The sequence below is a fragment of the Nyctibius grandis genome, chromosome 25, assembly GCF_013368605.1.
Source record: "Nyctibius grandis isolate bNycGra1 chromosome 25, bNycGra1.pri, whole genome shotgun sequence".
NCBI lineage: Eukaryota > Metazoa > Chordata > Aves > Nyctibiiformes > Nyctibiidae > Nyctibius > Nyctibius grandis.
The window spans coordinates 837,087-860,120 of NC_090682.1; the positions used below are offsets into that span (position 1 = coordinate 837,087).

The 23,034-nt window shown below is 57.3% G+C and overlaps 4 protein-coding genes and 2 long non-coding RNA genes across 10 annotated transcripts in view; 2 read left to right on the top strand and 4 right to left on the bottom strand.

Moving 5' to 3' along the window:
• The window catches only part of LOC137673409 (protein FAM118B-like), a 32,646-nt gene extending 24,809 nt beyond the window's left edge, over positions 1-7,837 (bottom strand). The window contains exons 1-8 of one of the 2 annotated variants that reach the window (XM_068418172.1): positions 7,700-7,836; positions 6,703-6,782; positions 5,262-5,514; positions 4,765-4,992; positions 3,386-3,514; positions 2,763-3,048; positions 2,493-2,553; positions 1,878-2,391 (exon numbers count right to left, since the gene is read on the bottom strand). In XM_068418172.1, the coding sequence (XP_068274273.1) occupies positions 2,531-2,553; positions 2,763-3,048; positions 3,386-3,514; positions 4,765-4,992; positions 5,262-5,514; positions 6,703-6,773 (990 nt within the window). In that variant the 5' untranslated portion in view covers positions 6,774-6,782; positions 7,700-7,836 and the 3' untranslated portion in view covers positions 1,878-2,391; positions 2,493-2,530. Of the gene's footprint in view, positions 1-1,877; positions 2,392-2,492; positions 2,554-2,762; positions 3,049-3,385; positions 3,515-4,764; positions 4,993-5,261; positions 5,515-6,702; positions 6,783-7,699 lie in introns of those variants that run through there. The other variant, XM_068418171.1, reaches the window with a different exon arrangement.
• The window catches only part of LOC137673408 (protein FAM118B-like), a 43,655-nt gene extending 24,809 nt beyond the window's left edge, over positions 1-18,846 (bottom strand). The window contains exons 1-8 of one of the 4 annotated variants that reach the window (XM_068418166.1): positions 18,724-18,846; positions 17,727-17,806; positions 16,286-16,538; positions 15,789-16,016; positions 14,410-14,538; positions 13,787-14,072; positions 13,517-13,577; positions 12,991-13,415 (exon numbers count right to left, since the gene is read on the bottom strand). In XM_068418166.1, the coding sequence (XP_068274267.1) occupies positions 13,555-13,577; positions 13,787-14,072; positions 14,410-14,538; positions 15,789-16,016; positions 16,286-16,538; positions 17,727-17,797 (990 nt within the window). In that variant the 5' untranslated portion in view covers positions 17,798-17,806; positions 18,724-18,846 and the 3' untranslated portion in view covers positions 12,991-13,415; positions 13,517-13,554. Of the gene's footprint in view, positions 1-12,990; positions 13,416-13,516; positions 13,578-13,786; positions 14,073-14,409; positions 14,539-15,788; positions 16,017-16,285; positions 16,539-17,319; positions 17,487-17,582; positions 18,516-18,723 lie in introns of those variants that run through there. The other 3 variants (XM_068418168.1, XM_068418169.1, XM_068418167.1) reach the window with 3 other exon arrangements.
• On the top strand, positions 7,800-9,537 carry LOC137673411 (uncharacterized). Its single transcript, XR_011049732.1, has 3 exons — positions 7,800-7,976; positions 8,467-8,645; positions 9,052-9,537. It is a non-coding gene; the product is annotated as an uncharacterized lncRNA (long non-coding RNA).
• LOC137673407 (FAD-dependent oxidoreductase domain-containing protein 1-like) lies at positions 8,515-11,552 on the bottom strand. The gene is made up of 9 exons (XM_068418165.1): positions 11,311-11,552; positions 11,110-11,220; positions 10,896-11,014; positions 10,705-10,799; positions 10,392-10,493; positions 10,236-10,312; positions 9,988-10,136; positions 9,591-9,720; positions 8,515-9,345 (listed from the first exon to the last, which is right to left on the bottom strand). Exons 1-9 carry the CDS (start codon positions 11,341-11,343, stop codon positions 8,986-8,988), a joined length of 1,176 nt encoding a protein of 391 aa, XP_068274266.1. The 5' UTR covers positions 11,344-11,552; the 3' UTR covers positions 8,515-8,985.
• LOC137673412 (uncharacterized) lies at positions 18,822-20,562 on the top strand. Its single transcript, XR_011049733.1, has 3 exons — positions 18,822-19,000; positions 19,491-19,669; positions 20,076-20,562. It is a non-coding gene; the product is annotated as an uncharacterized lncRNA (long non-coding RNA).
• On the bottom strand, positions 19,539-22,577 carry LOC137673406 (FAD-dependent oxidoreductase domain-containing protein 1-like). The gene is given in 10 exon segments (XM_068418164.1): positions 19,539-20,252; positions 20,254-20,370; positions 20,616-20,745; positions 21,013-21,161; positions 21,261-21,337; positions 21,417-21,518; positions 21,730-21,824; positions 21,921-22,039; positions 22,135-22,245; positions 22,336-22,577. Coding segments are annotated over 10 exon segments (1,176 nt in total). The 5' UTR covers positions 22,369-22,577; the 3' UTR covers positions 19,539-20,009.
• Between the last annotated feature and the right edge of the window lie 457 nt (positions 22,578-23,034).

Sequence of the window (23,034 nt, forward strand, 5' to 3'; positions counted from 1 at the left end):
CCCATGCCCCCCCCCATTTTACCGTATGACCCCACGGCCACGTCCTCCGTGGCCATCCAGGGGAATTTCGCCTTCAGCTGGGTAGGGGACAGCAGGGCCACCTGCGCCCCTTCCTCCCTGGGGACAGGCAGCATGAGGGGGGAGTGTGTCAGGATGAGATGCCCCTCCTAAAAAATAACCCTCCTGGGGGGGGTTTACGTGTGTCCCCCCCACCTCTGGAGCCGGACGGTGGCCTCCAGCCCCGCAGCGCCTTCAGGGGGGGCGAGGAAGAGGTACCCCGAAGGCTGAAACTGGATGTTGATGGGGGGCTCGTACCCCGAGGTACTCCTGGAAGGGGAGGGGGGTACCCCAATGAGTGAGGCTGGACCCCCCCCCACCTCAAAAATACACGCCGCCCCCCACAACCACCACGTCGGCTTCTTCAGGGGGTTGTGGGCCCGGGGAGATCCCCGGGGGGGTCCAGCCCCCCCAGCCATCCCCCTAGACGGCAACTCATCCTTCAGAGTCTGACCCAAGCGCTTCAGCCCCGGCCCCAGCTCTGCCGGTATATTGGGGGGGGCTGCCAGATGGGGGGGTGGAGGGGGGGCACAGCTGGCAGCCTCCCGGGACCCCCCACTTCCCTCTGGGACCCCCCACTACCCTCTGCATCCCCCACGACCCCCTTAGGCCCCTCTACGACTCTCCAGGACCCTCCCAGGCCACCCCTAGTTCCCTGAGTGCCTCCCTTTGAGATCCACCCCAGGACCCCCCGCAACCCCCCCCCAGTCTCCTGGGACCCCCCTCAGTCCCCTCTGGGACCCCCAGAACCCACCCCACTTCCCTGGGACACCCCCCCTTCAGCCAACCGGCACCCCCCGCAGTCCCCTCTGGGACCCCCCACGGCCTCCCCCAGTACCCTGGGACAGCCCCCTCCACTCACCTGGGGCCCCCCCACTCCCTCCTTGGACCCCCCAGTCCCCTCTGGGACCCCCCACCACCTCCCCAAGTCGGAGCAGGGGGGAGCAGTGCGACGTGTGCGCGGAGCCCGGCCCGGCACTGCCTCCGCCACCGCCGCCATGCTCCACTTCTTCACCATCTTCAGCAAGGGCGGCCTCGTCCTCTGGTGCTTCCAGGGTGGCCGCGGACCCGCCCCCGCCCCCGCTCCCGTTAACGCCCTCAGCCGCTCCCTCCTCCTCCAGCTCCGCGCGGGGAGGCTGAAGCCAGAGCTTTGCATTGTTCGTGCTGCACGGGCAGCGCAAGGACCTGCTGTGCTTTTTGAGGGGTTGGAAGGGGTGGGGTTTATTTTGGAGCCGCTTTTGATTTCTAAGACCGGTTTAGGAGTGACTTTTGTCAGGGCTGAGCAGGACGGCCGCAGCGTTAGAAGAGCTGCCTGGTAGTGGCGCTGCTGGTGGCTGATAAAGCCTGTGCTGGGCTGGAGGGGAGATGCTGAATTGCCTTAAAGTCCCCATCTCTGTCAGCACCGGGACTCTGGAGCAGGGTACCTGGACACCAGCTCTTGGGGCAGGAGCTGGAGAGCTGCAGCAGCTTGGGCCCATAGAGAAGGAAAGCGGCGTGGCCCCGCCTGTCTCCTGCCTGCTGGCCTCAGCGTTTATTTGCTAGTAAAAAAGAGAAAAAACCAAACCAAATTAATACTGGGAGATAATGGTGGCTCTTTGCTGCTTTCCTGCACCCTTTCTCCCCCCCTGCCGCCTTCGAGTGCCTCTTGATCCCGGTCTGAAGTGCTACACTGAATAACACAAAACTCTCTTGACGATGTCTTGTAGCTCTGTATCGCAGATGTGCTACAGTGCAATAAATCGAATGCTGTCTGCTAAGAGACATAATTTATATAAAATAAACTTCATCATTTGTTCTCCGTGTATAAATAACTTGCCTCCAGGCAGGACATAGTTCCTGCTTGGAGGAGAAACAAAACTGCCTGTGTGAGGTCGTTAAGAGGGCGTGTAAATCACACACCAGCCAAAAGTGAAGTGAAGAGGCCTTTAATACAAGCTTAAACATATAAAATACAGTATAAAAACAGGACTAGAAAACTAGACCTTCAAGTAACAAAATACTCAAGTTTCATGTTTTTAAGTCAAAGTACAGAATATAAAAGCACTAAGTATAAAATTAGAGGAGGCTGCAGCTCCCCCAGGGAGACCATGCTCCCAACCCTGGTAACAAAGACAATTAATTAGGATGTTAAACCAGGCGTCTGTCCGAGGAGGCTCTGCCCGGGGCCTGCAGTGTCCCGGCTCAGCTCCATGCGTGTGGGCAGCAGCTCGACAGCAGTGGGCTTTGCTCCTCGCCTAGACTGGCCTTCAACCACGTAAGCCTCCCTGGGAGCTGCTGGCTCTGGCTTAAGCCCGTCCTAGGGAGTCCCCCGCCGCAGTCTGGCTCTGGTGCATCCTGCAGGACAGTAAAGGCTCTGCAAAACCTGCCTGAGAGGCTGCTGGGCTCCCGGCGAGTCGCAAAGGGCGAACTTTCTCTTCAGCTCGGGAGAATCCTACCTTTGATCTCGGCGTGGGGCAGCAGCAGAGCCGTTGAGCTATCGTCCCTTCTTAGGCACACCTAGGAGAGAGCAAGGAACACACAGCGATTTCATAAAAGTAAACCCAGACAATTTTTTGGAGGAAAAAAAAAAGCTTAAGGAATAACAGAGTGCAGAGAATGGGCTATTAACACTGTCTATGCTCCCAAGCCCACGGGATCCCCGAGTTAAGTGTGGCGAGGGTGGATGTACGCAGACAGCCATCCCACACAGCCCATAAACCCTCTACCTCTTTGACCCCGCGTGGAGATCTCGCTCGCCAGCCTCTCAAGGTACTCGGGCAAGTCTGCGTATTCATTGCCGTACGAAATCACTTCAATGCCTTTGTACTTCATGTTCTTACAGAACTTCTCAAACTCATGCACGTCTCCCGTCCGTGCCAGCATGAAGTGCTCCAGGGCTGACTTGTGCTTCACAGCCTCTAAATACAGGGCCTGAAACGTGGTGTCATCAACAGTGCTACCACAGCCCAAGAACAGGAACGACTTCTTTTCGTACAGCTTCTGAATCTCTCGCTTTAAAAAAGGGAAAGAGGTTCTTAGTCAAGGCAAGCTTTATCTTCACAAGGCACAAGAGACAGCACCTGCCTTATTGCTGATGAGACTCTCATCATTCCATCGTCCTCAACACGAGTGTGGTGAGGTGTTTTTGCAACTCAGAGGGCTAGAGAATCCATCTCTCCTCTTATTTCACAAAATTCAGGACTCTCCCACCACCCTGTGCGAAGCCCAGTCTTTAAACTCAGCTGAGTCTGTGCCCGGAGCTCGCACCGGGAAGGGGGAGATGTATATAGACAACGTCTGGCACCCCAAAGCATGCCCTGCAGAGACAAGGGAAGGCTGCCTCGCTCACCATGACCTTCGTGTTGCACAGCACGTTGTGGTAGCCCTCCGGGTGGAGCACGATGCCGCTGGGGTTGGTGTAAATGCCGTAGATATGCAGGACGCTGAGCTTCCTCTTCCCCTGCGCCCACTGCAGCACCTGCACAAAACAAACCCCTCCAGAAACGTTAGCGAGCACATCACGTTAGCTTCCACAGTGCTATTAAAAATACCATTTCAGGGAAGTGTTTCAAAGAGGCAGCTTCCCCCTCATCTTATCTCCTCAATGAGTCCATCAGCCTCTACATCGCAGCCTCTGGCGCTTGTTTGGGTCAACGCTTCAGTTGAACGGCGAATGTGATGGGGAGAGACTGAATCAATACACCAGACTCAGCAGAAAAAGGGGGAAAACTCTATAAATATGACATCAGCATGCTTCTCACGCCTACAGAGTTTATTTCTTGGCCCCTCTAGGCTCTGAGAAGCTCTGAGGGAGCTCAACAGCTGACCTTCATTTCAGAAAGCCACTTCCAAAGCTCTCAGTTTACTCCTGCGGACCTCAGCTCGTTTAAGCTCGCAAGAATTAGAATGCTTATTTGTAACACTGTCAGTACTTCCAGCCCGGTAGATTAAGGGGTCATGCAGGAAACATGAAGCACAGAAATGAGTCAGAATGGAAAGAGACCAAGTACTGTGCAGCACCTACACGTGGCGCGTGTTTAACACGCAAACAGAAGGACCCAGCGGTAAAACCCACCGTGGGAAGATGAGGTGGGCAGGTGGCAAAGAGCTCAGGGCTTCACGGCCTCATTTTCTGCCTGACTGAAGACCTGGGGCAAAAGGAGGGAAGCTCGCGCGAAGCTCATGGCTACAGATACAAGAGCACGGCATAAGAAGCTGGAATGAGCCAGCAGGAGCCATGCAGCCATTTCAGAAAGAGGACACGGGGCAAGGGGGAAGCCTCGAAGGCTACAGCCCCGAAAATGCTCCGTCACAAGAAGGACTCAGCAGCACCTTATAAAAATAGAAAGGTCAGCTTTGTGTCTCGCACGGAGTTCCCCGTGTCGCTTAGAAACATCAACCCACGCCTTCTGTGGAAGCAAGGCTTCAGCAAGGCCAAGCCAGACGTTTCAAGGACAGAGATCAAAGCAATACCCGGCTTCAGGGCTCCTCCTGAGCAATGGATGTCAGCCAGCAAGCACAGCATTTCAGAAACCAGCGTTCGTCTTCATTCCTCTGCTCACTGCCCCAAACGGGCAGAGCCTCTGCTTGGAGTTTGGCTGACATCAATTAAATTACTACAAGCAGCACAATCCCCTTACACGGGCGTGAGGGCACATCCCACAGCCGCCACCGTCCCGCGGTGTCCCAGCTCAGCCCTGACGTTTAAAAAAGATCAGCATCGTTTACCTTCTCTTCATCACTCAGGTCAAGAGACTCCAGACGCTTCCCCTGCTGTGCTGCGTACAGTTCCAGCAGGGTATCAAAGCTTGTGGTTATCACCAGCGCCCCTCTCTCCATCAACTGAAGCGCAGACTGAAGCAGCCGCTTCCCAGAATCTTCCATTTTAGATTCCAGGTCACCAAACACCTCGTATAAACAGTCTTCAAAAAAGTTTGTGCAAAGAAAGCTCATGGGCTGAGAAGGGGAGAGAGATTAAGATCAGAGCTGCAATATTTAAATCTCTGGTACCAGGTACTCCCCCCCAGCATACTCCCAGTGAAATACCCAAAAGCTGGTGTCCACAGCAGAGTTATGCCTCAGGAACCCGGCACAGTTAACTGCACTTGTGCTTCCTTCTAGATAAAGGCATCATTGGAGCTGGGGCACGCTGGAGAACCAAATTAGGCTACTTCCAAAAGCCAAATCCTAAGCAGAGTCTAAACCCCTCCTACAAGCACACTCACCGATGACAGCTCCCGCATAAAGTCGTCGGCAACGTGAAGCAAGTTCTCGTCTGCATCGAGACGCTCTTGAAACCGTCTGCTCTTTTCATCTTCCAGCAGATCATACTTATTAGCAGCATCCAGGAGGGCCTGGATTAAGCCCTTCCGAGACTGCAGCGCCGGGACCTGAGGAGCAACTGCTGCGCTGATTCCTGTCCCGATCACCAAAACGAGGTCCTCAGGCTTCTTGGTTCTGAGGCTTGGCAACAGCTCCCTGCAAGAGGAGAAAGTAGGGACCATCGTAGATGGAAGGATGTCTCGGGTCATGAAGATCGAGGACAAGGGAGGTGCCCTCTGCCTAAATTTTGAATCAACATTAGGGTCCTCCCAGAAACAGAGGAGGAAAGGAGCAGCTTGGTGTCCCTCAAAGACAGCACGCAGCTCCACGGATCAACGTCACCAATGCCCACAGTTACGAGGTACAGAATCACAACGCATTTGGCAATCGAGTCCATTACCCAGACGCTTACTGGGGAAGCCAAACGGCCCAGGAAGACTTCTGAAAGAGCTGTGGGGCTGTATTCTCCTTCCTCCTCCTCCCCTCTTCCTTATTTTCCTAGCTTTCCACCTGCACAGTGCTTTTAAATTTGCCCTTTATTAAGTAGACGTGCATCTCCTCATCACGCCTTGCCTGACACCAAGCTGCTTTGCTGAAGCAGGGGACCAGCTCCAGCTTCCCAGAGGATGGAAGCAGCAGCCCAGGGAGGCAGCTCATTTGGAAGGAATGGTTTTTATCTGCAAACACGTGATGTTTAGCGAGAAGGGGGAAAGGAAACCGACAGCGCACAGATGGAGCTTTGCCTCCCCTCCACTACGAAAACACACGAGTTAACCCTTTTCTTGAGGAGCTTTTCACTGTTAGTGGCGATAAATGGGTTTTAATTTTGGGACTGCAAGCCTCACGTGCAAAGAATAAATTAGTATTCATGCTAATGAGCAAGCATAAAAACACAACCAGCAACCTAGGGACTGAGATCCAAAATAAGAACAAATACCCAAGTCTTAACGTCCTAAGCGACAGCTCTGGAAGAGGCATTCTGTTCCCACGCTGATTTTTTGATATTAATTTGAGTAATTGCCTGTCCTCCTGGGAACCGGCATCCAGCTCGAGCGAAGAAGCACGACCACCACACCTGCCATGACGCCACGGAAAGGACCTGGGCTAAAACGGTGGAGGCAGTGGAGGAAAAAAATCAGCTTTCTGTGTAACCAGGCCTCCTGGCTTAGGGGTTAGAGAAAAAAAACAGCAACAAAGTACTTTCTGGGTGTTAAGGCCTTGGTTCAGCGACCGAAACGACCGCTGGGGCTCGGTGCCAAGTGTCTCGTGCTCTTCAAAGAACAACGCGAGCTTATGGAAAAAGCTCTTATCAGAAGAAATTCACTGGAGTAGAATTAAATTTACCCGGGCCTTTTCGCAGGTGGCATTCCATCTTCCCCCGATGCTCCTTCACCCCAGCTCACCGTAGCAGACATCCCGTTTCTCTAGTAGACAAATCACCACAAGCAAAGTCACTACACACATGCAACGCGACGTGGAACAGACCAGCGTTTCACGGGCAGAGAAATAACCGGCGTTTGTTATCTTTATGAGATCACCTTCGGGCTGAGAACGGCACATTTTTGTTCCTCAACTCTGCCCCCACAGCTCTCATCCACTTCCTGAACTTTACAAAGAAGCTCGACCAAATTGTGGGGTTGCTTTGGACAGAACACCAAGTTAATCCCACGCACCTTCACCCTAAAATCAAGCCTTCGGAGCTGGATGTGCTCAGCCCCACGCTGGCATCGGGGGCTTTTTGGCTTTAGCCAGGTGTCCAAGGGCCGGGTCACGCTGGCAGAGCCGCGGCAGAAACAAAAGGCAGAAAAAAGCCTTTTCTTTGTTGCAGGCAGCTGTGCCTCGGGCTCAGAAACACACGAGGTAAATACAGCGAGACCCAACCCCTGGACGGTCCCAGCTTCTGCAGAAAGCCCTGCCTGCTTTATTTTGACACACGGGTATTCCTGGGTAACTGGGGGGCACCCCACGATTGGGGGTCACTCTGCAGGGAGGGGAATCCTCATAGCACCCCACAGGTGTCCGGGATGGGGATCCCAGGCCTGCCCCACACTTCGGATGGGGAGGGGGGGAGCATCATGTCCCCCCATTGTTAATGGGGGTGAGCCCCATGCTTACCCCAGGGTGCGGGCTCAAATTTACCTCACGGCTGCCCCCGCGGTTACCGGAGGGGGGGTTACCCCCTATAGCTTCTCGGGGGTGGAGGGGGGGGGCACAATTTCACCTCAGGGCTGTCCCCAGCCTCCCCAGGACGCGGGGGGAGGCATGGTTACCCCAGGGCTGCGCCGCCAACCCCACGGTTCCCTCAGGGCTGCCTCATGGTCCCCCTGAAGCCCACAGGTACCTCACGGCTGCCCCACGACGTCCCCGAGGCCCAGAACCACCTCAGCGCTGCCTCACGCACACCCACGGCGCTGGATCGGCCGCCACACACTGCGTAGGCGCTAAAACCCTCCCGCGCAGGCGCCGCACCACCAGCCCCCCCTCTGCGCAGGCGCGTTGCCGCCGGCTCGCCCCCGCCCCGAGCCGCTCACCCCGCCATAAACTGCGCATGCGCGGTGCTGCCGCCCGCCTTCAGGACACCGCCGCGCCGCCAGGGGGCGCTAAAAGGGCTGGGGGGGGTAATTCGGGACACTGGGGGGTAATGGGGGGATAATGGGGGGATAGTGCGGGTATAATGGGGATACTGGGGCTGGGGGCGCTGGAGGGATAATGGGAGCACTGGGGGGACACTGGGAGTTGGGGGACTGGGACATAATGGGGGTACTGGGGGTAATGGGAGATAATAGGGGGTTAATGGGATAATGGGGGCAATGGGGGGATAATGGGGGCAATGGGGGGATAATGGGGCTGGGGGAGCTGGAAGGATAATGGGAGCACCGGCGGGACACTGGGGGACACTGGGAGTGGAGGGACTGGGATGTAATGGGGATCCTTGGGGTATCCCCCCACCGTGCCTCAGTTTCCCCCCTGAGGGAGCCCGGTGTGCTGACTCAGAGAGCAGAGGGCGCAACGAGAAATCCCATAACCATTATCCAGCGAGAAATGACCCCCCCGAGGGACGGGATGACCTTTGCTCATTACCATCTCATTAGCATATCTGCTCTGCAGACAGAGGGATCCGTATCTGCCGCTCGAGTAAATCACCTTGACCCCGGATCTGCTCACACGGGGTTTATTGCCCAGATTTATGGTGTAACCTGGACCCGCGTGAGTCCGTCGAGCGCGAATTTGTCGGACGCAGCTGGGCTCAGAGCACCGATTTTGGCCTGTTTCAGCCCAAATTTAAGGTGTCGTTATGCCTCTGTTTCCCTATAATTGTGCCTCAGTTTCCCCATCATCGTATCTCAGTTTCCCCCATCGTGCCTCAGTTTCCCCACCTTCCTGCCTCAGTTTCCCCATCATCGTGCCTGTTTCCCCATCTCCTGCCTCATTTTCCCTGTCTTCCTGCCTCATTTTCCCCATCTCCTGCCTCAGTTTCCCCATCTTCCTGCCTCATTTTCCCCATCTCCTGCCTCAGTTTCCCCACCTTCCTGCCTCAGTTTCCCCATCTCCTGCCTGTTTCCCCCATCGTGCCTCAGTTTCCCCATCTCCTGCCTCAGTTTCCCCACCTCCTGCCTCACTTTCCCCTCACACCACCCCGCCCTCTGCCAGCGGCTGCCCCTCCACCAGCCTCCTCCAGCCCAGCCTCCGCAGGTCCAGGCTCTCGTAGCGGCCCCTCACCACCAGCTCGGCCACGGCCCTGCCCGCCGCCGGCGCGTGCTGCAGCCCGTGCCCGCTGAACCCCGCCGCCGTGAAGAGGTTCTCGAGCTGGGGGTGCGGGCCCAGCACCCCGTTCCGGTCGAACGCATTGTGCTCGTAGTAACCGGCCCAGGAGCAGCGGGGACGGAGGGACTCGAAGGCCGGGACGCGGCGGGCGAGCGGCGGCCAGACCCGCTCCTGGAAAAACCCGTCATCTGCCGAGAGGTCGCTGGGGTCCGGCTCCTCCTCCTGGGGTGGGGGAAAGAACAGATTTAATAGGGATAAATTAAAAATAATTAAGTGATTAAAAATAATAATACAGAAAAGAAAAGGAAAAGAATAATTAAACCCAATAATAAATAATAAACAAATGAGAATTAAAAATAATTCTTATTTAATAAGAATAAATGAAAAAATAAATTAAAATTTAAAAAAACCAAACCCGTGTGTGTGTGCGTGTGTAAATAACGCGGTGCCCCCGGTTTGGGGCTCACCTCGGGGGGGCTCATGCCCCCCAGGTAGTTGCCGGCGATGCCGTCGCGGCGGAAGTAGGCCCCGCAGGTGTCGATGAGGAAGGGACAGGAGAGGCCGGGGCCGTCGGGGCAGTGCCACGTGTAGACGTACCTGTGGGGTGGGGGGGGGGGGCCCAAAAAGATTGAGGGGCTCAGGATGTGACCCTCCCCCCCAAAGAAAAGGAGTGAGGGGGTCACCCCCATACCCTTCAAGATGGAGGGGTTGGGGGCGATGGGATGTGACCCCTCCCACAAAAAATCTCCCCCCACAACATCGAGGTGATGCCAGCATGTGCCCCCACCCCATAAACCCCCAAAATCTGCGCCCCCGAACACCAAAAATCTGCCCCCCCCCAAAAAAAACCCACCCCCCCCGTACCTCTTCCTGGGCTGGATGGGCAGGGGGGGCTGGCAGAGCCCCCCGGGCAGCCCCGGCCCCTCCAGCAGCTCCCCGGCCCAGGCGCCCGCGCCGTTGACCACGATGGCGCAGGACACGGGCTGGTACTCCCGGCTGTCCGGCATGTGGATCTGTGTGTGTGGGGGGGTGTCACACGCGTGGGGGGGGTCACGGACACGCGTGGGGACCCCCCCCCGCATGGGGTGGGAGGGGGACACACATGTACTCACATGGACGTATTTGATGCGTGCGGACAGCGGGGCCGGTCCGTGCCGTGGCATCATGTCCTCGGCCGACGTGACAAAACCTGGGGGGGGTTTGGGGTGGGGGGATCCCACGGGGGGGACACACCCCATTTTTGTGTGTGTGTCCCCCCCTTTCCTTACCTCGCACCTCCCCGGAGCAGCTGTGGACCCCCAAGGACGTGGCTTTACGTCGAAAAGCGTTGACGAGGGTCCAGGGGTCGAACAAGCCTTCATCTTCCAGACCTGGGGGGGGCGGGGGGGGGAAACATATTGGGGGGGGGCACTGTGGCATGACACCCCCCCTCCAAAAAACCCCACAACCCCCAAATTTGGGGGGCTGGACCCTTCCTTTCTTAAATAAAGTGAGGAGGAAGGATGAACCCAGTGGGGATGGGGATGATGGGGATGGGGGTTGGGTGTTATGGGGGGGCCCCCATGCCCCCCCCCATTTTACCGTATGACCCCACGGCCACGTCCTCCGTGGCCATCCAGGGGAATTTCCCCTTCAGCTGGGTAGGGGACAGCAGGGCCACCTGCGCCCCTTCCTCCCTGGGGACAGGCAGCATGAGGGGGGAGTGTGTCAGGATGAGACCCCCTCCCTAAAAAATAACCCTCCTGGGGGGGGTTTACGTGTGTCCCCCCCACCTCTGGAGCCGGACGGTGGCCTCCAGCCCCGCAGCGCCTTCAGGGGGGGCGAGGAAGAGGTACCCTGAAGGCTGAAACTGGATGTCGATGGGGGGCTCGTTCGGTACCCCGAGGTACTCCTGGAAGGGGAGGGGGGTACCCCAATGAGTGAGGCTGGACCCCCCTCACCTCAAAAATACGCGCCCCCCCCCCTCCCCCAAATAACCCCACTGACGTTGATGTTGTGGAGGAAGCTGGCAGAGAAACGAGACATGTGGATATTTTCCGGGAGGGAAAATTGCTGCCGGATCCCCCCCACCGACAGCACCGTGGACGCTCGGGAATACTGGAGGAGAAAAGTCCCCCCCCCAAATAAAAATGGGGTTCAGGGGGGGTCCCTAAGGCAGTAGCCCACCCCGGCAGGGGGGTGTCTCACCGTGGGGTCCCGCGCCACCACCAGCACCTTCATGCCGTGCCGCTGACCCTCCAGCGCCTTCAGCCAATATGCCACCGACCAGCCCACCACGCCGCCCCCCACCACCACCACGTCGGCTTCTTCGGGGGGTCGTGGGCCCGGGGGGGTCCCCGGGGGGTCCAGCCCCCCCAGCCATCCCCCCAAGACGGCAACTCATCCTTCAGAGTCTGACCCAAGCGCTTCAGCCCCGGCCCCAGCTCTGCCGCTATATTGGGGGGGGCTGCCAGATGGCGGGGGGGTGGAGGGGGGGCACAGCTGGCAGCCCCCCGGGACCCCCCACTTCCCTCTGGGACCCTCCAGTACCCTCTGCATCCCCCACGACCCCCTTAGGCCCCTCTACGACTCTCCACGACCCTCCCAGGCCACCCCGAGTACCCCAAGTGCCTCCCTTTGAGATCCACCCCAGGACCCCCTGCAACCCCCCAGTCTCCTGGGACCCCCCTCAGTCCCCTCTGGGACCCCCAGAACCCACCCCACTTCCCTGGGACAACCCCCTTCAGCCAACCGGGACCCCCCACTCACCCCTGGGACCCCCCGCAGTCCCCTCTGGGACCCCCCACGGCCTCCCCCAGTACCCTGGGACAGCCCCCTCCACTCACCTGGGGCCCCCCCACTCCCTCCTTGGACCCCCCAGTCCCCTCTGGGACCCCCCACCACCTCCCCAAGTCGGAGCAGGGGGGAGCAGTGCGACGTGTGCGCGGAGCCGGGCCCGGCGCCGCCGCCGCCGCCGCCATGCTCCACTTCTTCACCATCTTCAGCAAGGGCGGCCTCGTCCTCTGGTGCTTCCAGGGTGGCCGCGGACCCGCCCCCGCCACCGCTCCCGTTAACGCCCTCAGCCGCTCCCTCCTCCTCCAGCTCCGCGCGGGGCGGCTGAAGCCAGAGCTTTGCATTGTTCGTGCTGCACGGGCAGCGCAAGGACCTGCTGTGCTTTTTGAGGGGTTGGAAGGGGTGGGGTTTATTTTGGAGCCGCTTTTGATTTCTAAGACCGGTTTAGGAGTGACTTTTGTCAGGGCTGAGCAGGACGGCCGCAGCGTTAGAAGAGCTGCCTGGTAGTGGCGCTGCTGGTGGCTGATAAAGCCTGTGCTGGGCTGGAGGGGAGATGCTGAATTGCCTTAAAGTCCCCATCTCTGTCAGCACCGGGACTCTGGAGCAGGGTACCTGGACACCAGCTCTTGGGGCAGGAGCTGGAGAGCTGCAGCAGCTTGGGCCCATAGAGAAGGAAAGCGGCGTGGCCCCGCCTGTCTCCTGCCTGCTGGCCTCAGCGTTTATTTGCTAGTAAAAAAGAGAAAAAACCAAACCAAATTAATACTGGGAGATAATGGTGGCTCTTTGCTGCTTTCCTGCACCCTTTCTCCCCCCCCGCCGCCTTCGAGTGCCTCTTGATCCCGGTCTGAAGTGCTACACTGAATAACACAAAACTCTCTTGACGATGTCTTGTAGCTCTGTATCGCAGATGTGCTACAGTGCAATAAATCGAATGCTGTCTGCTAAGAGACAATTTATATACAATAAACTTCATCATTTGTTCTCCGTGTATAAATAACTTGCCTCCAGGCAGGACATAGTTCCTGCTTGGAGGAGAAACAAAACTGCCTGTGTGAGGTCGTTAAGAGGGCGTGTAAATCACACACCAGCCAAAAGTGAAGTGAAGAGGCCTTTAATACAAGCTTTGACATATAAAATACAGTATAAAAACAGGACTAGAAAACTAGACCTTCAAGTAACAAAATACTCAAGTTTCATGTTTTTAAGTCAAAGTACAGAATATAAAAGCACTAAGTATAAAATTAGAGGAGGCTGCAGCTCCCCCAGGGAGACCATGCTCCCAACCCTGGTAACAAAGACAATTAATTAGGATGTTAAACCAGGCATCTGTCCGAGGAGGCTCTGCCCGGGGCCTGCAGTGTCCCGGCTCAGCTCCATGCGTGTGGGCAGCAGCTCGACAGCAGTGGGCTTTGCTCCTCGCCTAGACTGGCCTTCAACCACGTAAGCCTCCCTGGGAGCTGCTGGCTCTGGCTTAAGCCCGTCCTAGGGAGTCCCCCGCCGCAGTCTGGCTCTGGTGCATCCTGCAGGACAGTAAAGGCTCTGCAAAACCTGCCTGAGAGGCTGCTGGGCTCCCGGCGAGTCGCAAAGGGCGAACTTTCTCTTCAGCTCGGGAGAATCCTACCTTTGATCTCGGCGTGGGGCAGCAGCAGGGCCGTTGAGCTATCGTCCCTTCTTAGGCACACCTAGGAGAGAGCAAGGAACACACAGCGATTTCATAAAAGTAAACCCAGACAATTTTTTGGAGGAAAAAAAAAAGCTTAAGGAATAACAGAGTGCAGAGAAGGGGCTATTAACACTGTCTATGCTCCCAAGCCCACGGGATCCCCGAGTTAAGTGTGGCGAGGGTGGATGTACGCAGACAGCCATCCCACACAGCCCATAAACCCTCTACCTCTTTGACCCCGCGTGGAGATCTCGCTCGCCAGCCTCTCAAGGTACTCGGGCAAGTCTGCGTCTTCATTGCCGTAGGAAACCACTTTAATGCCTTTGTTCAGCATGTTCTTACGGAGCTTCTTAAACTCATGCTTGTCTCCCGATGATACCAGCATGAAGTGCTCCAGGGCTGACTTGTGCTTCACAGCCTCTAAATACAGGGCCTGAAACGTGGTGTCATCAACAGTGCTACCACAGCCCAAGAACAGGAACGACTTCTTTTCGTACAGCTTCTGAATCTCTCGCTTTAAAAAAGGGAAAGAGGTTCTTAGTCAAGGCAAGCTTTATCTTCACAAGGCACAAGAGACAGCACCTGCCTTATTGCTGATGAGACTCTCATCACTCCATCGTCCTCAACACGAGCGTGGTGAGGTGTTTTTGCAACTCAGAGGGCTAGAGAATCCATCTCTCCTCTTATTTCACAAAATTCAGGACTCTCCCACCACCCTGTGCGAAGCCCAGTCTTTAAACTCAGCTGAGTCTGTGCCCGGAGCTCGCACCGGGAAGGGGGAGATGTATATAGACAACGTCTGGCACCCCAAAGCATGCCCTGCAGAGACACGGGAAGGCTGCCTCGCTCACCATGACCTTCGTGTTGCACAGCACGTTGTAGTAGCCGTCCAGGTGGAGCACGATGCCGCTGGGGTTGGTGTAAATGCCGTAGATATGCAGGACGCTGAGCTCCCTCTTCCCCTGCGCCCACTCCAGCACCTGCACAAAACAAACCCCTCCAGAAACGTTAGCGAGCACATCACGTTAGCTTCCACAGTGCTATTAAAAATACCATTTCAGGGAAGAGTTTCAAAGAGGCAGCTTCCCCCTCATCTTATCTCCTCAATGAGTCCATCAGCCTCTACATCGCAGCCTCTGGCGCTTGTTTGGGTCAACGCTTCAGTTGAACGGCGAATGTGATGGGGAGAGACTGAATCAATGCACCAGACTCAGCAGAAAAAGGGGGAAAACTCTATAAATATGACATCAGCATGCTTCTCACGCCTACAGAGTTTATTTCTTGGCCCCTCTAGGCTCTGAGAAGCTCTGAGGCAGCTCAACAGCTGACCTTCATTTCAGAAAGCCACTTCCAAAGCTCTCAGTTTACTCCTGCGGACCTCAGCTCGTTTAAGCTCGCAAGAATTAGAATGCTTATTTGTAACACTGTCAGTACTTCCAGCCCGGTAGATTAAGGGGTCATGCAGGAAACATGAAGCACAGAAATGAGTCACAATGGAAAGAGACCAAGTACTGTGCAGCACCTACACGTGGCGCGTGTTTAACACGCAAACAGAAGGACCCAGCGGTAAAACCCACCGTGGGAAGATGAGGTGGGCAGGTGGCAAAGAGCTCAGGGCTTCACAGCCTCATTTTCTGCCTGACTGAAGACCTGGGGCAAAAGGAGGGAAGCTCGCGCGAAGCTCATGGCTACAGATACAAGAGCACGGCATAAGAAGCTGGAATGAGCCAGCAGGAGCCATGCAGCCATTTCAGAAAGAGGACACGGGGCAAGGGGGAAGCCTCGAAGGCTACAGCCCCGAAAATGCTCCGTCACAAGAAGGACTCAGCAGCACCTTATAAAAATAGAAAGGTCAGCTTTGTGTCTCGCACGGAGTTCCCCGTGTCGCTTAGAAACATCAACCCACGCCTTCTGTGGAAGCAAGGCTTCAGCAAGGCCAAGCCAGACGTTTCAAGGACAGAGATCAAAGCAATACCCGGCTTCAGGGCTCCTCCTGAGCAATGGATGTCAGCCAGCAAGCACAGCATTTCAGAAACCAGCGTTCGTCTTCATTCCTCTGCTCACTGCCCCAAACGGGCAGAGCCTCTGCTTGGAGTTTGGCTGACATCAATTAAATTACTACAAGCAGCACAATCCCCTTACACGGGCGTGAGGGCACATCCCACAGCCGCCACCGTCCCGCGGTGTCCCAGCTCAGCCCTGACGTTTAAAAAAGATCAGCATCGTTTACCTTCTCTTCATCACTCAGGTCAAGAGACTCCAGTCGCTTCCCCTGCTGTGCTGCGTACAGTTCCAGCAGGGTATCAAAGCTTGTGGTTATCACCAGCGCCCCTCTCTCCATCAACTGAAGCGCAGACTGAAGCAGCCGCTTCCCAGAATCTTCCATTTTAGATTCCAGGTCACCAAACACCTCGTATAAACAGTCTTCAAAAAAGTTTGTGCAAAGAAAGCTCATGGGCTGAGAAGGGGAGAGAGATTAAGATCAGAGTTGCAATATTTAAATCTCTGGTACCAGGTACTCCCCCCCAGCATACTCCCAGTGAAATACCCAAAAGCTGGTGTCCACAGCAGAGTTATGCCTCAGGAACCCGGCACACTTAACTGCACTTGTGCTTCCTTCTAGATAAAGGCATCATTGGAGCTGGGGCACGCTGGAGAACCAAATTAGGCTACTTCCAAAAGCCAAATCCTAAGCAGAGTCTAAACCCCTCCTACAAGCACACTCACCGATGACAGCTCCCGCATAAAGTCGTCGGCAACGTGAAGCAAGTTCTCGTCTGCATCGAGACGCTCTTGAAACCGTCTGCTCTTTTCATCTTCCAGCAGATCATACTTATTAGCAGCATCCAGGAGGGCCTGGATTAAGCCCTTCCGAGACTGCAGCGCCGGGACCTGAGGAGCAACTGCTGCGCTGATTCCTGTCCCGATCACCAAAACGAGGTCCTCAGGCTTCTTGGTTCTGAGGCTTGGCAACAGCTCCCTGCAAGAGGAGAAAGTAGGGACCATCGTAGATGGAAGGATGTCTCGGGTCATGAAGATCGAGGACAAGGGAGGTGCCCTCTGCCTAAATTTTGAACCAACATTAGGGTCCTCCCAGAAACAGAGGAGGAAAGGAGCAGCTTGGTGTCCCTCAAAGACAGCACGCAGCTCCACGGATCAACGTCACCAATGCCCACAGTTACGAGGTACAGAATCACAACGCATTTGGCAATCGAGTCCATTACCCAGACGCTTACTGGGGAAGCCAAACGGCCCAGGAAGACTTCTGAAAGAGCTGTGGGGCTGTATTCTCCTTCCTCCTCCTCCCCTCTTCCTTATTTTCCTAGCTTTCCACCTGCACAGTGCTTTTAAATTTGCCCTTTATTAAGTAGACGTGCATCTCCTCATCACGCCTTGCCTGACACCAAGCTGCTTTGCTGAAGCAGGGGACCAGCTCCAGCTTCCCAGAGGATGGAAGCAGCAGCCCAGGGAGGCAGCTCATTTGGAAGGAATGGTTTTTATCTGCAAACACGTGATGTTTAGCGAGAAGGGGGAAAGGAAACCGACAGCGCACAGATGGAGCTTTGCCTCCCCTCCACTACGAAAACACACGAGTTAACCCTTTTCTTGAGGAGCTTTTCACTGTTAGTGGCGATAAATGGGTTTTAATTTTGGGACTGCAAGCCTCACGTGCAAAGAATAAATTAGTATTCATGCTAATGAGCAAGCATAAAAACACAACCAGCAACCTAGGGACTGAGATCCAAAATAAGAACAAATACCCAAGTCTTAACGTCCTAAGCGACAGCTCTGGAAGAGGCATTCTGTTCCCACGCTGATTTTTTGATATTAATTTGAGTAATTGCCTGTCCTCCTGGGAACCGGCATCCAGCTCGAGCGAAGAAGCACGACCACCACACCTGCCATGACGCCACGGAAAGGACCTGGGCTAAAACGGTGGAGGCAGTGGAGGAAAAAAATCAGCTTTCTGTGTAACCAGGCCTCCTGGCTTAGGGGTTAGAGAAAAAAAACAGCAACAAAGTACTTTCTGGGTGTTAAGGCCTTGGTTCAGCGACCGAAACGACCGCTGGGGCTCGGTGCCAAGTGTCTCGTGCTCTTCAAAGAACAACGCGAGCTTATGGAAAAAGCTCTTATCAGAAGAAATTCACTGGAGTAGAATTAAATTTACCCGGGCCTTTTCGCAGGTGGCATTCCATCTTCCCCCGATGCTCCTTCACCCCAGCTCACCGTAGCAGACATCCCGTTTCTCTAGTAGACAAATCACCACAAGCAAAGTCACTACACACATGCAACGCGACGTGGAACAGACCAGCGTTTCACGGGCAGAGAAATAACCGGCGTTTGTTATCTTTATGAGATCACCTTCGGGCTGAGAACGGCACATTTTTGTTCCTCAACTCTGCCCCCACAGCTCTCATCCACTTCCTGAACTTTACAAAGAAGCTCGACCAAATTGTGGGGTTGCTTTGGACAGAACACCAAGTTAATCCCACGCACCTTCACCCTAAAATCAAGCCTTCGGAGCTGGATGTGCTCAGCCCCACGCTGGCATCGGGGGCTTTTTGGCTTTAGCCAGGTGTCCAAGGGCCGGGTCACGCTGGCAGAGCCGCGGCAGAAACAAAAGGCAGAAAAAAGCCTTTTCTTTGTTGCAGGCAGCTGTGCCTCGGGCTCAGAAACACACGAGGTAAATACAGCGAGACCCAACCCCTGGACGGTCCCAGCTTCTGCAGAAAGCCCTGCCTGCTTTATTTTGACACACGGGTATTCCTGGGTAACTGGGGGGCACCCCACGATTGGGGGTCACTCTGCAGGGAGGGGAATCCTCATAGCACCCCACAGGTGTCCGCGATGGGGATCCCAGGCCTGCCCCACACTTCGGATGGGGAGGGGGGGAGCATCATGTCCCCCCATTGTTAATGGGGGTGAGCCCCATGCTTACCCCAGGGTGCGGGCTCAAATTTACCTCACGGCTGCCCCCGCGGTTACCGGAGGGGGGGTTACCCCCTATAGCTTCTCGGGGGTGGCGGGGGGGGGCACAATTTCACCTCAGGGCTGTCCCCAGCCTCCCCAGGACGCGGGGGGAGGCATGGTTACCCCAGGGCTGCGCCGCCAACCCCACGGTTCCCTCAGGGCTGCCTCATGGTCCCCCTGAAGCCCACAGGTACCTCACGGCTGCCCCACGACGTCCCCGAGGCCCAGAACCACCTCAGCGCTGCCTCACGCACACCCACGGCGCTGGATCGGCCGCCACACACTGCGTAGGCGCTAAAACCCTCCCGCGCAGGCGCCGCACCACCAGCCCCCCCTCTGCGCAGGCGCGTTGCCGCCGGCTCGCCCCCGCCCCGAGCCGCTCACCCCGCCATAAACTGCGCATGCGCGGTGCTGCCGCCCGCCTTCAGGACACCGCCGCGCCGCCAGGGGGCGCTAAAAGGGCTGGGGGGGGTAATTCGGGACACTGGGGGGTAATGGGGGGATAATGGGGGGATAGTGCGGGTATAATGGGGATACTGGGGCTGGGGGCGCTGGAGGGATAATGGGAGCACTGGGGGGACACTGGGAGTTGGGGGACTGGGACATAATGGGGGTACTGGGGGTAATGGGAGATAATAGGGGGTTAATGGGATAATGGGGGCAATGGGGGGATAATGGGGGCAATGGGGGGATAATGGGGCTGGGGGAGCTGGAAGGATAATGGGAGCACCGGCGGGACACTGGGGGACACTGGGAGTGGAGGGACTGGGATGTAATGGGGATCCTTGGGGTATCCCCCCACCGTGCCTCAGTTTCCCCCCTGAGGGAGCCCGGTGTGCTGACTCAGAGAGCAGAGGGCGCAACGAGAAATCCCATAACCATTATCCAGCGAGAAATGACCCCCCCGAGGGACGGGATGACCTTTGCTCATTACCATCTCATTAGCATATCTGCTCTGCAGACAGAGGGATCCGTATCTGCCGCTCGAGTAAATCACCTTGACCCCGGATCTGCTCACACGGGGTTTATTGCCCAGATTTATGGTGTAACCTGGACCCGCGTGAGTCCGTCGAGCGCGAATTTGTCGGACGCAGCTGGGCTCAGAGCACCGATTTTGGCCTGTTTCAGCCCAAATTTAAGGTGTCGTTATGCCTCTGTTTCCCTATAATTGTGCCTCAGTTTCCCCATCATCGTATCTCAGTTTCCCCCATCGTGCCTCAGTTTCCCCACCTTCCTGCCTCAGTTTCCCCATCATCGTGCCTGTTTCCCCATCTCCTGCCTCATTTTCCCTGTCTTCCTGCCTCATTTTCCCCATCTCCTGCCTCAGTTTCCCCATCTTCCTGCCTCATTTTCCCCATCTCCTGCCTCAGTTTCCCCACCTTCCTGCCTCAGTTTCCCCATCTCCTGCCTGTTTCCCCCATCGTGCCTCAGTTTCCCCATCTCCTGCCTCAGTTTCCCCACCTCCTGCCTCACTTTCCCCTCACACCACCCCGCCCTCTGCCAGCGGCTGCCCCTCCACCAGCCTCCTCCAGCCCAGCCTCCGCAGGTCCAGGCTCTCGTAGCGGCCCCTCACCACCAGCTCGGCCACGGCCCTGCCCGCCGCCGGCGCGTGCTGCAGCCCGTGCCCGCTGAACCCCGCCGCCGTGAAGAGGTTCTCGAGCCGGGGGTGCGGGCCCAGCACCCCGTTCCGGTCGAACGCATTGTGCTCGTAGTAACCGGCCCACGGAGCAGCGGGGACGGAGGGACTCGAAGGCCGGGACGCGGCGGGCGAGCGGCGGCCAGACCCGCTCCTGGAAAAACCCGTCATCTGCCGAGAGGTCGCTGGGGTCCGGCTCCTCCTCCTGGGGTGGGGGAAAGAACAGATTTAATAGGGATAAATTAAAAATAATTAAGTGATTAAAAATAATAATACAGAAAAGAAAAGGAAAAGAATAATTAAACCCAATAATAAATAATAAACAAATGAGAATTAAAAATAATTCTTATTTAATAAGAATAAATGAAAAAATAAATTAAAATTTAAAAAAACCAAACCCGTGTGTGTGTGCGTGTGTAAATAACGCGGTGCCCCCGGTTTGGGGCTCACCTCGGGGGGGCTCATGCCCCCCAGGTAGTTGCCGGCGATGCCGTCGCGGCGGAAGTAGGCCCCGCAGGTGTCGATGAGGAAGGGGCAGGAGAGGCCGGGGCCGTCGGGGCAGTGCCACGTGTAGACGTACCTGTGGGGTGGGGGGGGGGGGCCCAAAAAGATTGAGGGGCTCAGGATGTGACCCTCCCCCCCAAAGAAAAGGAGTGAGGGGGTCACCCCCATACCCTTCAAGATGGAGGGGTTGGGGGCGATGGGATGTGACCCCTCCCACAAAAAATCTCCCCCCACAACATCGAGGTGATGCCAGCATGTGCCCCCACCCCATAAACCCCCAAAATCTGCGCCCCCGAACACCAAAAATCTGCCCCCCCCTAAAAAAAACCCACCCCCCCCAGACCTCTTCCTGGGCTGGATGGGCAGGGGGGGCTGGCAGAGCCCCCCGGGCAGCCCCGGCCCCTCCAGCAGCTCCCCGGCCCAGGCGCCCGCGCCGTTGACCACGATGGCGCAGGACACGGGCTGGTACTCCCGGCTGTCCGGCATGTGGATCTGTGTGTGTGGGGGGGTGTCACACGCGTGGGGGGGGTCACGGACACGCGTGGGGACCCCCCCCCGCATGGGGTGGGAGGGGGACACACATGTACTCACATGGACGTATTTGATGCGTGCGGACAGCGGGGCCGGTCCGTGCCGTGGCATCATGTCCTCGGCCGACGTGACAAAACCTGGGGGGGGTTTGGGGTGGGGGGATCCCACGGGGGGGACACACCCCATTTTTGTGTGTGTCCCCCCCCCTTTCCTTACCTCGCACCTCCCCGGAGCAGCTGTGGACCCCCAAGGACGTGGCTTTACGTCGAAAAGCGTTGACGAGGGTCCAGGGGTCGAACAAGCCTTCATCTTCCAGACCTGGGGGGGGCGGGGGGGGGAAACATATTGGGGGGGGGCACTGTGGCATGACACCCCCCCTCCAAAAAACCCCACAACCCCCAAATTTGGGGGGCTGGACCCTTCCTTTCTTAAATAAAGTGAGGAGGAAGGATGAACCCAGTGGGGATGGGGATGATGGGGATGGGGGTTGGGTGTTATGGGGGGGCCCCCATGCCCCCCCCCATTTTACCGTATGACCCCACGGCCACGTCCTCCGTGGCCATCCAGGGGAATTTCCCCTTCAGCTGGGTAGGGGACAGCAGGGCCACCTGCGCCCCTTCCTCCCTGGGGACAGGCAGCATGAGGGGGGAGTGTGTCAGGATGAGACCCCCTCCCTAAAAAATAACCCTCCTGGGGGGGGTTTACGTGTGTCCCCCCCACCTCTGGAGCCGGACGGTGGCCTCCAGCCCCGCAGCGCCTTCAGGGGGGGCGAGGAAGAGGTACCCTGAAGGCTGAAACTGGATGTCGATGGGGGGCTCGTTCGGTACCCCGAGGTACTCCTGGAAGGGGAGGGGGGTACCCCAATGAGTGAGGCTGGACCCCCCTCACCTCAAAAATACGCGCCCCCCCCCCTCCCCCAAATAACCCCACTGACGTTGATGTTGTGGAGGAAGCTGGCAGAGAAACGAGACATGTGGATATTTTCCGGGAGGGAAAATTGCTGCCGGATCCCCCCCACCGACAGCACCGTGGACGCTCGGGAATACTGGAGGAGAAAAGTCCCCCCCCCAAATAAAAATGGGGTTCAGGGGGGGTCCCTAAGGCAGTAGCCCACCCCGGCAGGGGGGTGTCTCACCGTGGGGTCCCGCGCCACCACCAGCACCTTCATGCCGTGCCGCTGACCCTCCAGCGCCTTCAGCCAATATGCCACCGACCAGCCCACCACGCCGCCCCCCACCACCACCACGTCGGCTTCTTCGGGGGGTCGTGGGCCCGGGGGGGTCCCCGGGGGGTCCAGCCCCCCCAGCCATCCCCCCAAGACGGCAACTCATCCTTCAGAGTCTGACCCAAGCGCTTCAGCCCCGGCCCCAGCTCTGCCGCTATATTGGGGGGGGCTGCCAGATGGCGGGGGGGTGGAGGGGGGGCACAGCTGGCAGCCCCCCGGGACCCCCCACTTCCCTCTGGGACCCTCCAGTACCCTCTGCATCCCCCACGACCCCCTTAGGCCCCTCTACGACTCTCCACGACCCTCCCAGGCCACCCCGAGTACCCCAAGTGCCTCCCTTTGAGATCCACCCCAGGACCCCCTGCAACCCCCCAGTCTCCTGGGACCCCCCTCAGTCCCCTCTGGGACCCCCAGAACCCACCCCACTTCCCTGGGACAACCCCCTTCAGCCAACCGGGACCCCCCACTCACCCCTGGGACCCCCCGCAGTCCCCTCTGGGACCCCCCACGGCCTCCCCCAGTACCCTGGGACAGCCCCCTCCACTCACCTGGGGCCCCCCCACTCCCTCCTTGGACCCCCCAGTCCCCTCTGGGACCCCCCACCACCTC